The 13,062-nt window shown below is 43.3% G+C and overlaps 1 protein-coding gene across 2 annotated transcripts in view; it reads right to left on the bottom strand.

Moving 5' to 3' along the window:
- Positions 1 to 13,062, bottom strand: part of LOC120943720 (aldehyde oxidase 1-like) — a 213,843-nt gene that overhangs the window by 18,533 nt on the left and 182,248 nt on the right. For both annotated transcript variants that reach the window (XM_040357196.1, XM_040357195.1), the window contains one exon: positions 2,878 to 2,952. In XM_040357196.1, coding sequence (XP_040213130.1) covers positions 2,878 to 2,952 — 75 coding nt within the window. The remainder of the gene's footprint in view (positions 1 to 2,877; positions 2,953 to 13,062) is intronic.

Raw genomic sequence — 13,062 nt, 5'->3', positions numbered from 1 at the left:
GTGCTTCTGCCACCTCCAGAGGCCGGTTCTGTTTTTTTTTTTGTTAATTGCTGAACATCAATTTTACATTGTTGGGCCATGTCACAAATGCAAACAAAGCATTTGACTTGCAGTTGTAGTGTGACCCCATTAATCTAAATAGGAGAGTTCGCATCATTGCTGCAGCATGTGTACTGCCCTGTCAGGCTACAATGTTAGAATTCCAGTGGGCAGCCAAACCATGGCTCAGCCACCGTTTTTTTGCCTTGCCCTGGCCACGTGACCTAATCTGTCCTATTTGCACTGCAGAAGTTTGAGCCCACATTCCTCTTTGTGCTCTGGTTTTCCTGGTCATAAATCTAGGAAGTGTCTGAGCCAGCAGCTTTATCATTGCCACCCCCTGCCTGTGTTTGCCTGACCAGGTCAGGGGTGGCCTTTACATTTTTCACTGCCAGAGCTGTGTTTTTGCACACGTTTATAAAATCATTTTAGCGTTGAAGATTGTATAAAAATCTCAAAACATATTTGTAAAGTTGGAGCTGTAGTATGGAGCAAGAGCCACATAAGCCGATGCCTCCGTCCTCTGTAGTGCTGGCTCTTGTCCCATGCAGAGTGATACAAACTGCACTCCATCTCTTATCCCGGCTAGCGGTCTCCAGAGTGGTGCCAGCAGCAGGAAAGAGGAGATCTTCAGTTTATTGTGAAGCAATACATGGGTCATAATAGTATGGAGCTGCTTTCACACTGATGTACTGTGGTTTACCCACACGGCGGGTGAAGTGCAGTGTACCTGCAGCTTTCCTGCTGGTTTGCTGAGTTTAGCCATAGACTTCTTCTGAATGCAAGAGTTTTGGTGCATTTTCAGAAAGTGCACCACACCTGCAGGATATAATACAAGTCTTTTGCAAAGCACAGCTAACCCAGGAAAGTCACAGATGCACTGCTCTGCCCCCGCAGTGCAGGCAAACCGCAGCACATCAGTGTGAAGCCTCGTACACACGGGAATCCTGGGCCATGTGTATGCACCCTAGCAGTTTTCCTGACAGGTAAACTGCCCGGGAAAAATAGAGAACCTGCTCTCTATTTTCCCGTCGGGATTCCTGGCAGAGTGTTTCCTGCTGAGAAAACCGGTCGTCTGTATGCTTATCTGTCCATGGTAAACCCGGCGCATGCTCGATAACACTTCGACGCATGCGCGGTAGCATACAAGCTTAGTGTGGGATGTAGCAAGATGGCGGCGACGGCATCGAATGTGACGAGCGCCGACGGGATTCCCGGCCGCGTGTACATGGCCTTAAAGTTTATGCCCATCAAAAGCAACAGGGGGGTTAATTCCTGCTGCAGCATGTGTTCACCTTTTGCTGCTGCCTCAGCAGGTAAAGAGGGGAGAGTTTGGGGCAGTGAAACAGTAAATAAACTGTACCACCCCCCAATGTTATGTGTGAATGAGCGCGAAGGGTGCTGCTGGTTAAATGCAACTTAGGGCTCATTCACAGGTGCAGCCGGCACTGCAACTTCTTTTGAAAACCAATCTAAATGTGTTTGACAGGTGGGGAGGAGGCAATATGTTGCATCCCCACCACCTAATTTAATGATTGCCATGCAATGCACACTAATGCGACACAGTAGTACGGCAATTACAACTGAGTGCTGGTTTTAAACCTTGATGGAAGAGAAAGACACATCTTTGGGTGAGATAAAGATCGTGATTAACAAGCGTTCTATCCATAGGCAGGTGTTTTCTTGTTGTATGGTGAACGTATGAAGAAGCAACACTTGGACCATTTATCAGTTCACCAGACGTATATGTGATGTAGTTACACATCAGTTGAACAATTGTCATCCATGTATATTTCTATTTATAGACACAGAACACATTTTGCACAGTTTTTTCTGTGAATAATTCACATATTATAGTTACTAAGAGCTGCAATTACTTTTATATATTTTTTTATTGAGGGTGCATGTAGAGTTGCCACCTCATCCCTTTAAAAAGGAACACATATGAATTACACAGGTTCTGAGGTTAATTTAATGCAGGAAAGGCACCAAATGAGTCTAATTACCTCCTTAATTAGCCACAGAACCTGTGTAATTAATATGTGTTCCTTTTTAAAGGGATGAGGTGGCAACCCTAGGTGCATGGTATATCTATATTTATCACATGCAGCTGGTTATTTACACCGATGTCACCAATTTATTGCACTTTTGTTTCAAATCACATACATGGAAATAAGGCTTACTCTTAAGACCTGCTGGAAAATCGTAAACTTGATTGCTATGTTAAATTAATAATTTGACGTGCGCCTGTAAACTGCTAAAAAGAAATGTTTTCAAATTAAAGTGGTTGTAAACTGCAGACATGAAATATGAACAAAGCATGTCCCTCTATAGCGTGTACTTGTCTCATTCCAGAGGACTAAGTGTAATTTTCTGTCTGTTGCCTCATTCCTCTGCTATCAGCATGAGTCAATTCTGACAACTTTTCCTGACACCAAACGAAAACAGGTGACAGGAGCCCCAGCTGATTGACAGCCTCAGATCTGTTCGTGTGTGCTGTGTGAAGGTTGTGTGTGTTCCTTCCCTCATATCAGAGGTCTCCTCACTGAGCTCGACAGAGTGTAATTTCAGTTCTCTGCCCCCTTTTTTCTGACTGCTCAGGCAAGTTTTATAAATGCTGCACTTTGAACGGGTGTAGAGAAGAAAGGCTGCAAATAAACATGTGCAAATTATGTAGGAGGATTTGTTTAATCTATGTGTATTGCCTGAGGCCAGTCACTTCACTGGGAACAGGCAAGGCCTACTGAAAATTTACATTTCCATTTAAAACAAACATTCAGGTTTGTACAAGGTAATTGGTACTGGATTTGCAGTTTGATAGAATTACATTGCACTTACCCAGTCCTCCCACTTGCCATTAGGATTGTTTTTGATAAAAGTTTCCAGTCTTTTCCAAAGTGTCTCACAGGCATACTGGGTAAGAGAAAGAATGGCGAAAGGTTAGATTATGCTCCACTGTTCTAAATGTATTTTATCTAGTAAATACCAGGAAGAATACAAGGTCCAGATGAATGGGCTTCCCAATACAAGAACACATGTGAATTCGAGCACATGCTGTGTGGTGAGAATGGGCCCCAAGACTGTATTCACACTGTTGCAGTGCATTAATGCATGTGTGGTACCATGAGTTTTAAGGCTGCCCATTTATTTGAAAGAATAAAAAAAAGTGATGGTGATGGCACCAGTGAGTATGTGATACAGCAGCTGATCTCTTAGCAGCTGGCTGCCATTCCTTCATATACAGTCAGGTCCATAAATATTGGACATCGACACAATTCTAATCCTTTTGGCTCTATGCACCACCACAATGGATTTGAAATGAAATGAACAAGATGTGCTTTAAATGCAGACTTTCAGATTTAATTTGAGGGTATTTACATCCAAATCAGGTGAACGGTTTAGGAATTACAACAGTTTGTATACGTGCCTCCCACTTTTTTAGGGACCAAAAGTAATAGGACAATTGGCTGCTCAGCTGTTCCATGGCCAGGTGTGTGTTATTCCTTTGTTATCCCATTTACAAGGAGCAGATAAAAGGTCCAGAGTTTATTTCAAGTGTGCTATTTGCATTTGGAATCTGTTGCTGTCAACTGGCAATATTAGATCCAAAGAGCTGTCACTATCAGTGAAGCAAGCCATCATTAGGCTGAAAAAAACAAAACAAACCCATCAGAGAGATAGCAAAAACATTAGGTGTGGCAAAATCAACTGTTTGGAACATCCTTAAAAAGAAAGAATGCACCGGTGAGCTCAGCAACACCAAAAGACCCAGAAGACCACTGAAAACAATTGTGGTGGATGACCGAAGAATTCTTTCCCTGGTGAAGAAAACACCCTTCACATCAGTTGGCCAGATCAATAACACTCTCCAGGAGGTAGATGTATTTGTGTCAAAGTCAACAATCAAGAAAAGACTTTACCAGAGTGAATACAGAGGGTTCACCACAAGATGTAAACTATTGGTGAGCTTTAAAAACAGGAAGGCCAGATTAGAGTTTGCCAAACAACATCTAAAAAAGCCTTCACAGTTCTGCTACAACATCCTATGGACAGATGAGACCAAGATCAACTTGTATCAGAGTGATGGGAAGAGAAGAGTATGGAGAAGGAAATTAACTGCTCATGATACAAAGCATACCACCATCAGTGAAGCATGGTGGTGGTAGTGTCATGGCGTGGGCGTGTATGGCTGCCAATGGAACTGGTTCTCTTGTATTTATTGATGATGTGACTGCTGACAAAAGCAGCAGGATGAATTCTGAAGTGTTTCGGGTAATATTATTATCTGCTCATATTCAGCCAAATGCTTCAGAACTCATTGGATGGCGCTTCACAGTACAGATGGGCAATGACCTGAATCATACTGCAAAAGCAACCAAAGAGTTTTTTTAAGGGAAAGAAGTGGAATGTTATGCAATGGCCAAGTCACCTGACCTGAATCCGATTAAGCATGCATTTCACTTGCTAAAGACAAAACTGAAGGGAAAATGCCCCAAGCAGGAACTGAAGACAGTTGCAATAGAGGCCTGGCAGAGCATCACCAGGGATGAAACTCAGCGTCTGATGATGTCTATGCGTTCCAGACTTCAGGCTGTAATTGGCTGCAAAGGATTTGCAACCAAGTATTAAAAAGTGAAAGAAAGGTACCAACCTTGGACTTATATACACTAATTATGTATTTATAGTATTGTGTTATTACATTTGTGTTTGTATTTTGTAATATACACCTTTTGTACACTGTCATTTACTTTCAGGCCACTCACCCTTACTGCCTAGATTGGATACTGCTTTCAGTGATCACCCTGCCTAATTGGTGGGATTTTTCTTTGTATTCACCCCTTCCCAGTCACACAGCGCAGTCACTATCACTTATTTCATTCATCCCTTTCCGGCTAGGACCGATTTCAGGTGACTGCAGCAGTGCCCCCTAGTTTTATAGCACCGATAGCGCGAGAGCCCTTTCATTATAAAGTATTAAAAAGTGTCCCATTATTTTTGGTCCCCTAAAAAGTGGGAGGCACATATACAAACTGTTGTAATTCCTACACCGTTCACCTGATTTGGATGTAAATACCCTCAAATTAAAGGGGTTGTAAAGGTTCGTTTTTTATTGTCTAAATAGGTTACTTTAACCACTTTAGCCCCGGACCATATTGCTGGTCAATGACCGGGCCACTTTTTGCGATTTCGGCACTGCGTCGCTTTAACTGACAATTGAGCGGTCGTGCGACGTGGCTACCAAACAAAATTGGCGTCCTTTTTTCCCCACAAATGGTGCTTTCTTTTGGTGGTATTTGATCACCTGCGGTTTTTAGTTTTTGCGCTATAAACAAAAATTGAGCGACAATTTTGAAAAAAAATTATATTTTTTTGCTATAATAAATATCCCCCAAAAATATATAAAAAAAAATTTCCTCAGTTTAGGCCGATACATATTCTTCTACATCATTTTCTTAAAAAAAAAATGATTGGTTTGCGCAAAAGTTATAGTGGCTACAAAATAGGGGATAGTTTTATGGCATTTTTATTAATATATTTTTTTTTTTACTAGTAATGGCGGCGATCAGTGATTTTTATCGGTACTGCGACATTATGGCGGACACTTTTGACATTTTTGGGACCATTGGCATTTTTATAGCGATCAGCGCTATAAAAATGCATTGATTACTATAAAAATGACACTGGCAGTGAAGGGGTTAACACTAGGGGACGAGGAAGGGGTTAATCATGTTCCCTGGGTGTGTTCTAACTGAAGGGGGGGTGAGAATGACGTGGGGAAATTACAAATCGCTGTTCATACATTGTATGAACAGACGATAGGTCATTTCCCCCCCTGACAGGGCTGGGAGCTGTGTGTTTACACATACAGCTCCCGGTTCTCGCTCTGTAATGAGCGATCGCGGGTGCCCGGCGGTGATCGCACCCGCCGGGCACGCGCGTCGGGATCAGGGGCGGGCGGCGCACCCCTAGTGGCTGATTCGCAAGGTGACGCAGATCTACGTGACCTCGCGCAGGGGAACCGACCTGCTGCCGTATTATACGGGGGCTGGTGGGCAAGTAGTTAAGCTAGTGCATTGTTGGTTCACCTTTTCCTTCCATTTCCCTTCTAAATGTTTTTTTTTTGTTTTCTTTGTCTGAATTTCTCACTTTCTGTTCCTCCTCAGTAAGATGTTCAGTAAGCTGTTCTAAATGACTTTCCACCGCTCGGATGATAGTGGAAAGCTTACTGAGGAGAAACAGGAAGTGAGAAATTCAAACAAAGAAAAAAAACATTTAGAAAGGAAATCGAAGGAAAAGGTAAATGAACCAACAATGCACTAGCTTAAAGGAACCAATTTAGAAAATAAAAGACAAACCTTTACAACCCCTTTAATGTTTGTTTGTTTCATTTCAAATCGTGGTGGTGTATAGAGCCAAAAAGACTAGAATTGTGTCGATGTCCCAATATTTATGGACCTGACTAAGTGGTAGCTTGCTTTTTCACAATAAAAAAAGATTGCTTTTACTTGGGACTTTTTCTGAGAGTAAATTTCCTACTGAGCTCCTTGGTGACTATTTTGTTCATTGCCTCATCTGGACTTGGCATGGAGCAGTCTATATGACATTACTGCACACCAGTGACAGTTGAAATTGTTTGCTGGGACTGCGTATTGTCCACCCTTGAGACTGCATTTCGCTACAGGGTGATAAATATTAATTTTTGGTGGCACAAGATTCTATTATCGGCTGGTTCCATCAACCAGATGTAATATCGGCTGGTTTCATCAACCAGGTGTATTATCGACTGGTTCCATCTACCAGGTGTATTATTGGCTGGTTCCATCTACCAGGTGTATTATTGGCTGGTTCCATCTACCAGGTGTATTATTGGCTGGTTCCATCTACCAGGTGTATTATTGGCTGGTTCCATCAACCAGGTGAATTATCGGCTGGTTCCATCAACCAGGTGTATTATCGGCTGGTTCCATCTACCAGGTGTATTATTGGCTGGTTCCATCTACCAGGTGTATTATCGGCTGGTTCCATCTACCAGGTGTATTATCGGCTGGTTCCATCTACCAGGTGTATTATTGGCTGGTTCCATCTACCAGGTGTATTATCGACCGGTTCCATCTGACAGATGTGTTGGCACTGAGATTCATTTGTTTGCATTCATTCATTTGAATGGCCTGCCTAACGCACTAAAAAGGCATCATAATGTGCTTTACTGTGCATCATGGTGCACTGCAATGCAGGTGTGTTGAGGTGCCATTAGAAATGAATAACACAACAGCAAACCAACATGCATTGCAGTATTGTATGCATTTGGATAATCTACATACTGCAGTGCAACAATGTGAACCCAGCCTTAAAAGCAGGGCGGATCTAGGCTGTCTATCTAGGGGTGCAGTAAAAGAAAGTCAGATGGGCATATTGACAATACACCATCAATTATCATCTCCTCTCTTAGTTCCCTACATCTTCATGTGACTGCAATCAAAAGCACATGTATTAGGCCAGATTTTCTTAACCTTTTTTTAGTCACGGCACCCTTTAAAAGTATGCAAAATTCCCAGACACCCCAGTCCTGAACTGTATATAATGGGCTTAAGAACAATAACATCTGTACTGGATGATGATGTGACACACGTCTTGATGCTACATTGGAGAGGTTCCCCTTTCATTTCAGATTCCACCCATCACTTCAGAGTCAGCCACCTAAATTTACATCACAGTCCCTCCATTACATCTTGTTTGTAAACACAGACACAGGATCTAGACAATTATTCTGTTCTTGAGTCCTTTTCGGTTCAGGAAGAGAAGAAAGCCAGACTTATGCGAGTAGAAACAGCACATTTACACTTGCATACAACTGTTCAGCACATTTAACCCTTTTATTGGCCCATCACCAAACCAGTGCCATTAGTACAGTGTCGGTGTACAATATTTATCACTGATCACTATTAGTGTCACTAGCGACGTCAGATAGCGTCAGTCAGTTAACATCCTTCCCAGCCAGTACCAGTTAGCACTAGATCGCTCGCTACACCATCACAGTCACACTATAAGTCGCTAATCACCACCATTGCTAGTATAGTGTCTATACGGGTCAATATCTTGATCATGACCAGAACTATACTAGTGTCCACATTAATATAGTGTCCCAAAAAAACACAGCTTTAGCAGCATCAGCCCCGATCACTGCCAACACTTGCATTAGCCCCCCCCCCCAACAAATTCAGTGTCCGTGTCATTTTTCTGATCACTGCCACTTCTGATGCATTATCAACAAAACCACAGTGTTAACAAGATCAGGCCTGGTCTCTGCTAGCACTATTCATTTTGCTAGCCAGGAGCTCTTTTTCCCATAGTCGCCACTAGGTACCTGTAAACCAAAATGTTAAAAAAAAGGTACACTAGCGGGGAGGCCTACAGGATTTTGAGCATGATGGATGACAGTGAAGATGTGAAGGAATGCAATGAGCATAATGATAAATTAGGAAATGTCTATCCTCTATTTATTATAATATAAAGTCTATATTGCTTTTTCATGTATATAATCCTTCCTTACTCAAATCAGCTTCTAATATTACCCCTCCCATCGAGAAACACTGGAGAAGATCAAAGATGGCGGATACCCCCCCACTCCCACACAGTTTTAGGAATGCGGAGGTGAAGACACATCAGAGGGCTGGCTAAGATCGACACCCCATCTTGTACTCTTCTTGTATCTCGGCCAATTAGATGTGCTTTCTAGTTCACATTAACATAATTGTGATGTATCATGCTGTATTTAGAAGTTTGTTTTGTCTGCAAAAAAGCAGATATAACGGTGTAGTTCAACTAAGACGGTTGCAACAGTGAGTTATTCCTAGCCATGCATGGTTATCTGAACTTGGAATTTGGAAGAGTAGTAGAATCCATATTAACCCCTTTGCGGTTAACAGAACTATCACAAATGTCGCTCAACGTGGCGCTCTAGGTTTTTGACTGAAGGAAGTCCGCAATCTAAAGGCTGCGCTGCCGATCGGGACAGACGAATACAGGGACTGCGCACCCCTTCTGTTGTGAGTGTATATATATATTATATGTTTACCACTGTACAGAAATTCGCTGTCTAAATTGTCTTGTGTCGGCTTCCTGAAAGTCAACAAAGAGGCAGGTAATTTTTATATCTCGCCTGGGGCTGTTTTAACGAATCTGCTATCGATTTCTACTGACTGTGTATTTGTTTAATGTTTGTATTGTTCAGTGTCTGCTGTCCTTTAAATTTGCAAATTCAGAAAGCTGAAAGTTGTTGCAATTGATGATTACTCTGACCCAGGAGGTAAAAGCTCATTTGCCTCTGGAAAGATGGGTAGGTTGTCCAGAAAGCTTGGCCTTACAGGACAGGGAACTTTGCAACAAATGTCTTTTTAGACAAGTTTCTCGGGTTAATGGTTAACCCATGAGGGTGTATCTCAGCTGTTGATGCTTTTGCGACTTGACAGACAGCAGGTGTCATGTTTTGTTCTCATTGTGTTTGTGTGTTCTGAGATTAAACGTACATTTCCCAGTGAAATAGGGAATAGGAAAGAAACTTGATATAGGAGCCCCCCCACCCTTGCGTTCTTGTTTTAGAAGGAGGGGGAGGATGGGTTTGAATGTCTCCTGGATAGATTCCTGTGTATAATAAATGTTCACCCTTGACTAGATATGAAATCACTAGTGTAGCATGGGATGAGATGTAAGGAATCAGCAAGGAAATGGTTAAAGAATTTGGAAGTGGAATGCAAGTGGACAGAAGGTTAGAGATATGAACAAGGTCTGTCGGATGTGAAACAAGTACATTGTAAAGAGGACAGAAGTCAAGAGTTGGTTGTTGTAATGAAAGTTTGTGAATTGGAAGACTGCCAGACTGAAGATAAAGGAATTCTATGTGCTTAGTGTCAGAATGTTGGTTTTGTGCAGCAAGAATATTGCACAAAGAGGCGAAGAAAGATGGTGATTGTTTTGTATATGTTTATCACAAACCTGATGTTTCCAAACCACCCCCCCTCCTATGGAATTTGGAAGAAAGAAGGACAGGGAAAACCCAGCCCTCCACCTAAAGCCCATTTTTTCCCCACTACCCAAGCTCAAGTACAGCCCAGTGCACTTCCTCCCGGCAGCCATCTTAGTGCACCCACATCCTCATTTCCTGTACAGCCCAATGCACTTCTTCCTGGCAGCCATCTTAGTGCACCCACATCCTCATTTCCTGCCCAGCCCAGTGCAGTTCCTCCTGGCTCCTACCCCACTCCTGTCTTCCCCAATACAGAAGTTTCACCTTCACAGGCCGGATATATTAATGATGAAGAAGCAGTGAGTAGAGAGGTTAAACAGGCGGCGAGGCCAGCCACTGATTTAATACCCAATCCAGCTCCAGACTCACAATTCCGAGTGGATCTCGAACATATGCTAGCAACCATAAAGAACAGTACCCCTCGTCAGTCCCCACAACAACAACAATCTCAGTTGCCAGAAGGGGCACCGGTGATGTATGTCACTTTTACCCCATCACAAGCAGCGGCCTTAGTGACAAGTCTGCCTGACCCAGAGAAACAACCAATGCCATTCTACCACAGGATGGTGCAAATACAAGAAACTTATTCAGCTGCTTGGAGAGATTTGATCAGTTTATGCCAAATTAAAAGCAGGACTGGTCATGCAAGCGGCCTTCAATGATGCCTGCCTGACAAGTACCACTTCCTATTCCTCGGGTGTGGAGTTCTGTGCCTAGCTCCACGAATGGGCAAAGGAGAAATTGGCAGATCAAACCACCACCATGAAAAGGCACACACACACACACGTTATCAACTGTTTTTGTCTCAGGGCTCAGAGAGGATACCAGAAAAGGCCTGATGGTGACTCGCCCCGAATACCGCTCTATGTAGATGTCCAATACACTGTTGGTCTCCAGAGGTATAGAAAATCAGCGCCCCTCATGGTGGACCATGATGAATAGAATGTAGAGCCCCAAGACATCCCAGACAAAACGCGGACATCAGCAACCACCACGCCCCAACTCTCGCTAGGAAATGGGCAAACCTGTGTCACCCCTTATGGCAGTGTCCTCTACCTGTCCCATTAATATGTCCTAGTGGTGGTGGACATGTTCTCTGGTTGGCCAGAAGCCTACGCTGTTACAAACATGACAGCCAAGACCACGGCTAAGAAACTACTGAGTGAGCTAGTATGTAGATTTGGGGTTCCAGAGGTGATAGAGAGCGATCAGGGCCCAGCCTTCACAGCAACCCTTATAAAAGACATTTGGGCAGCACTGGGAGTTCAGTTAGCTCTACACACCTCATACCACCCTCAAAGTAGCGGGAAGGTAGAAAGGATGAATGGGACTCTAGAGGACAGGATGTTAAAGATTGCCCAAGAGACTAACATGAGTTGGCCAGACAGTTTGCCCATTGCCCTGTTCAGTGTCAGACACCCCCCCCCGGGGGGGGGCATGCTCTGTCCCCTTATGAAATTCTGTTTGGTTCAGCCCCCAGACTTGGCTTCCCACAGTAGTTTCAGTTACAATCTGATGTGTTTAGCTATGTCACACGTTTGTCTAGATCATTAATTAATATCCGTTCGAGTGTTTTCTCCCATTCCCGATCCTGAATTAGATACAGGAACATATCAACTACTGTCTGGAGATTGGGTGCTAGTAAAGAAGTATGTGAGGATCTCTTGAGCCAAGATATGATGGTTCGTTCCAAGTTTTGCTGACCACAGCCACCTCAGTCAAATTGGCTGTGAAGAACATCTGGATACACACTTCCCACTGCAAGAAAGCTCCAACCCCTGAGGAAAAGATCCCGCCCACTTTGTGCTGACTATGCTGCATATCCTTTTTTCTGTTTGGTCCAAGGGGGGGCTCAGCAGGTAGCCATTACACAAAATGACAAGTTATTCACCACATTCTAGTATAACTCTTAAAACACACGTGGCCACCTTTATCTTTGATTACTGTAACATAGTCTCCTGTCCTCCAGTTCCCTGGCAATGTAACTTATACCGTGACACACCCAGTCACAGGAGGAAGCAAGCAGCTCCCTCCAGAAGCTTTGACCTTCATGTGTACATAGATGCCATAGGGGTCCCAAGGGGGGTTCCTGATCAATTCAAAGCCAGGGACCAGGTAAATGCTGTTTTTGAGTCTTTGATCCCCATAATTACTGTCAACAAGAATGTAGATTGGATTAACTACATATACTGCAACCAACAGAGATTTGTAAATTACACTAGAGACACCCTCCAGGGAATTGCTGACCAGTTAGCCCCCACTTCCTATATGACATTCGAGAACCGTATGGCCTTAGACATGGTGTTAGCTGAAAAAGGAGGTGTCTGTAAAATGATAAAGAAAACGGGAACATGTTGCACCTACATTCCTGACAATACCGGCCCAAATGGTAGGGTTACTCTAGCTATAAAGAAATTAGAAGATCTGTCATTGGAGTTGAAGAAGAACTCAGGTATTGCAGACCCGTGGGATCAATATTTCAGCTGGATGAGTGGGTGGCAAAAGGTGCTCGCCCAGATAGGGGTAACGGTATTAATATTCCTAGTTCTCTTAGCTCTGGTTGTATGCTGTATTCTGCCCATTGTAAAGAAGTTAATGAGCAAGGCTCTAGATAACAGAACACCTACATTTCTCCACCAAGAAGAAGAGGATCCCCTTATGAAGGAAGAGGATAAACCTTTCACTCCTTTACAGTCACTCCCCGTCCATAATTTCACAGTCCTATAGGGATTTAGGGATAGGATAGGGAACCCCAGTGGCCGCGATCTGGGTTCAGTTGCAGCGAAAGCCATCCTCACCACTAGCGGCTCTGGGGAACACCTGCTGGACCTTAGACTCTGCACGCCCTGGGGAATCTAGGGTTCACGTTTCCTGTCCGTCTGCAGAGGTCCTTTAGTTTGAGGGACAGATAGAAAATAGCCATTTTAGGGGGGTCTGTGAAGGAATGCAATGAGCATAATGATAAATTAGAAAATGTCTATCCTCTATGCATCTTTATT

Source organism: Rana temporaria, chromosome 6, assembly GCF_905171775.1.
Source record: "Rana temporaria chromosome 6, aRanTem1.1, whole genome shotgun sequence".
Taxonomy (NCBI): domain Eukaryota; kingdom Metazoa; phylum Chordata; class Amphibia; order Anura; family Ranidae; genus Rana; species Rana temporaria.
The sequence above is the reverse complement of the archived record's forward strand: the minus strand, read 5'-3'. Positions and strand labels throughout refer to the sequence as shown.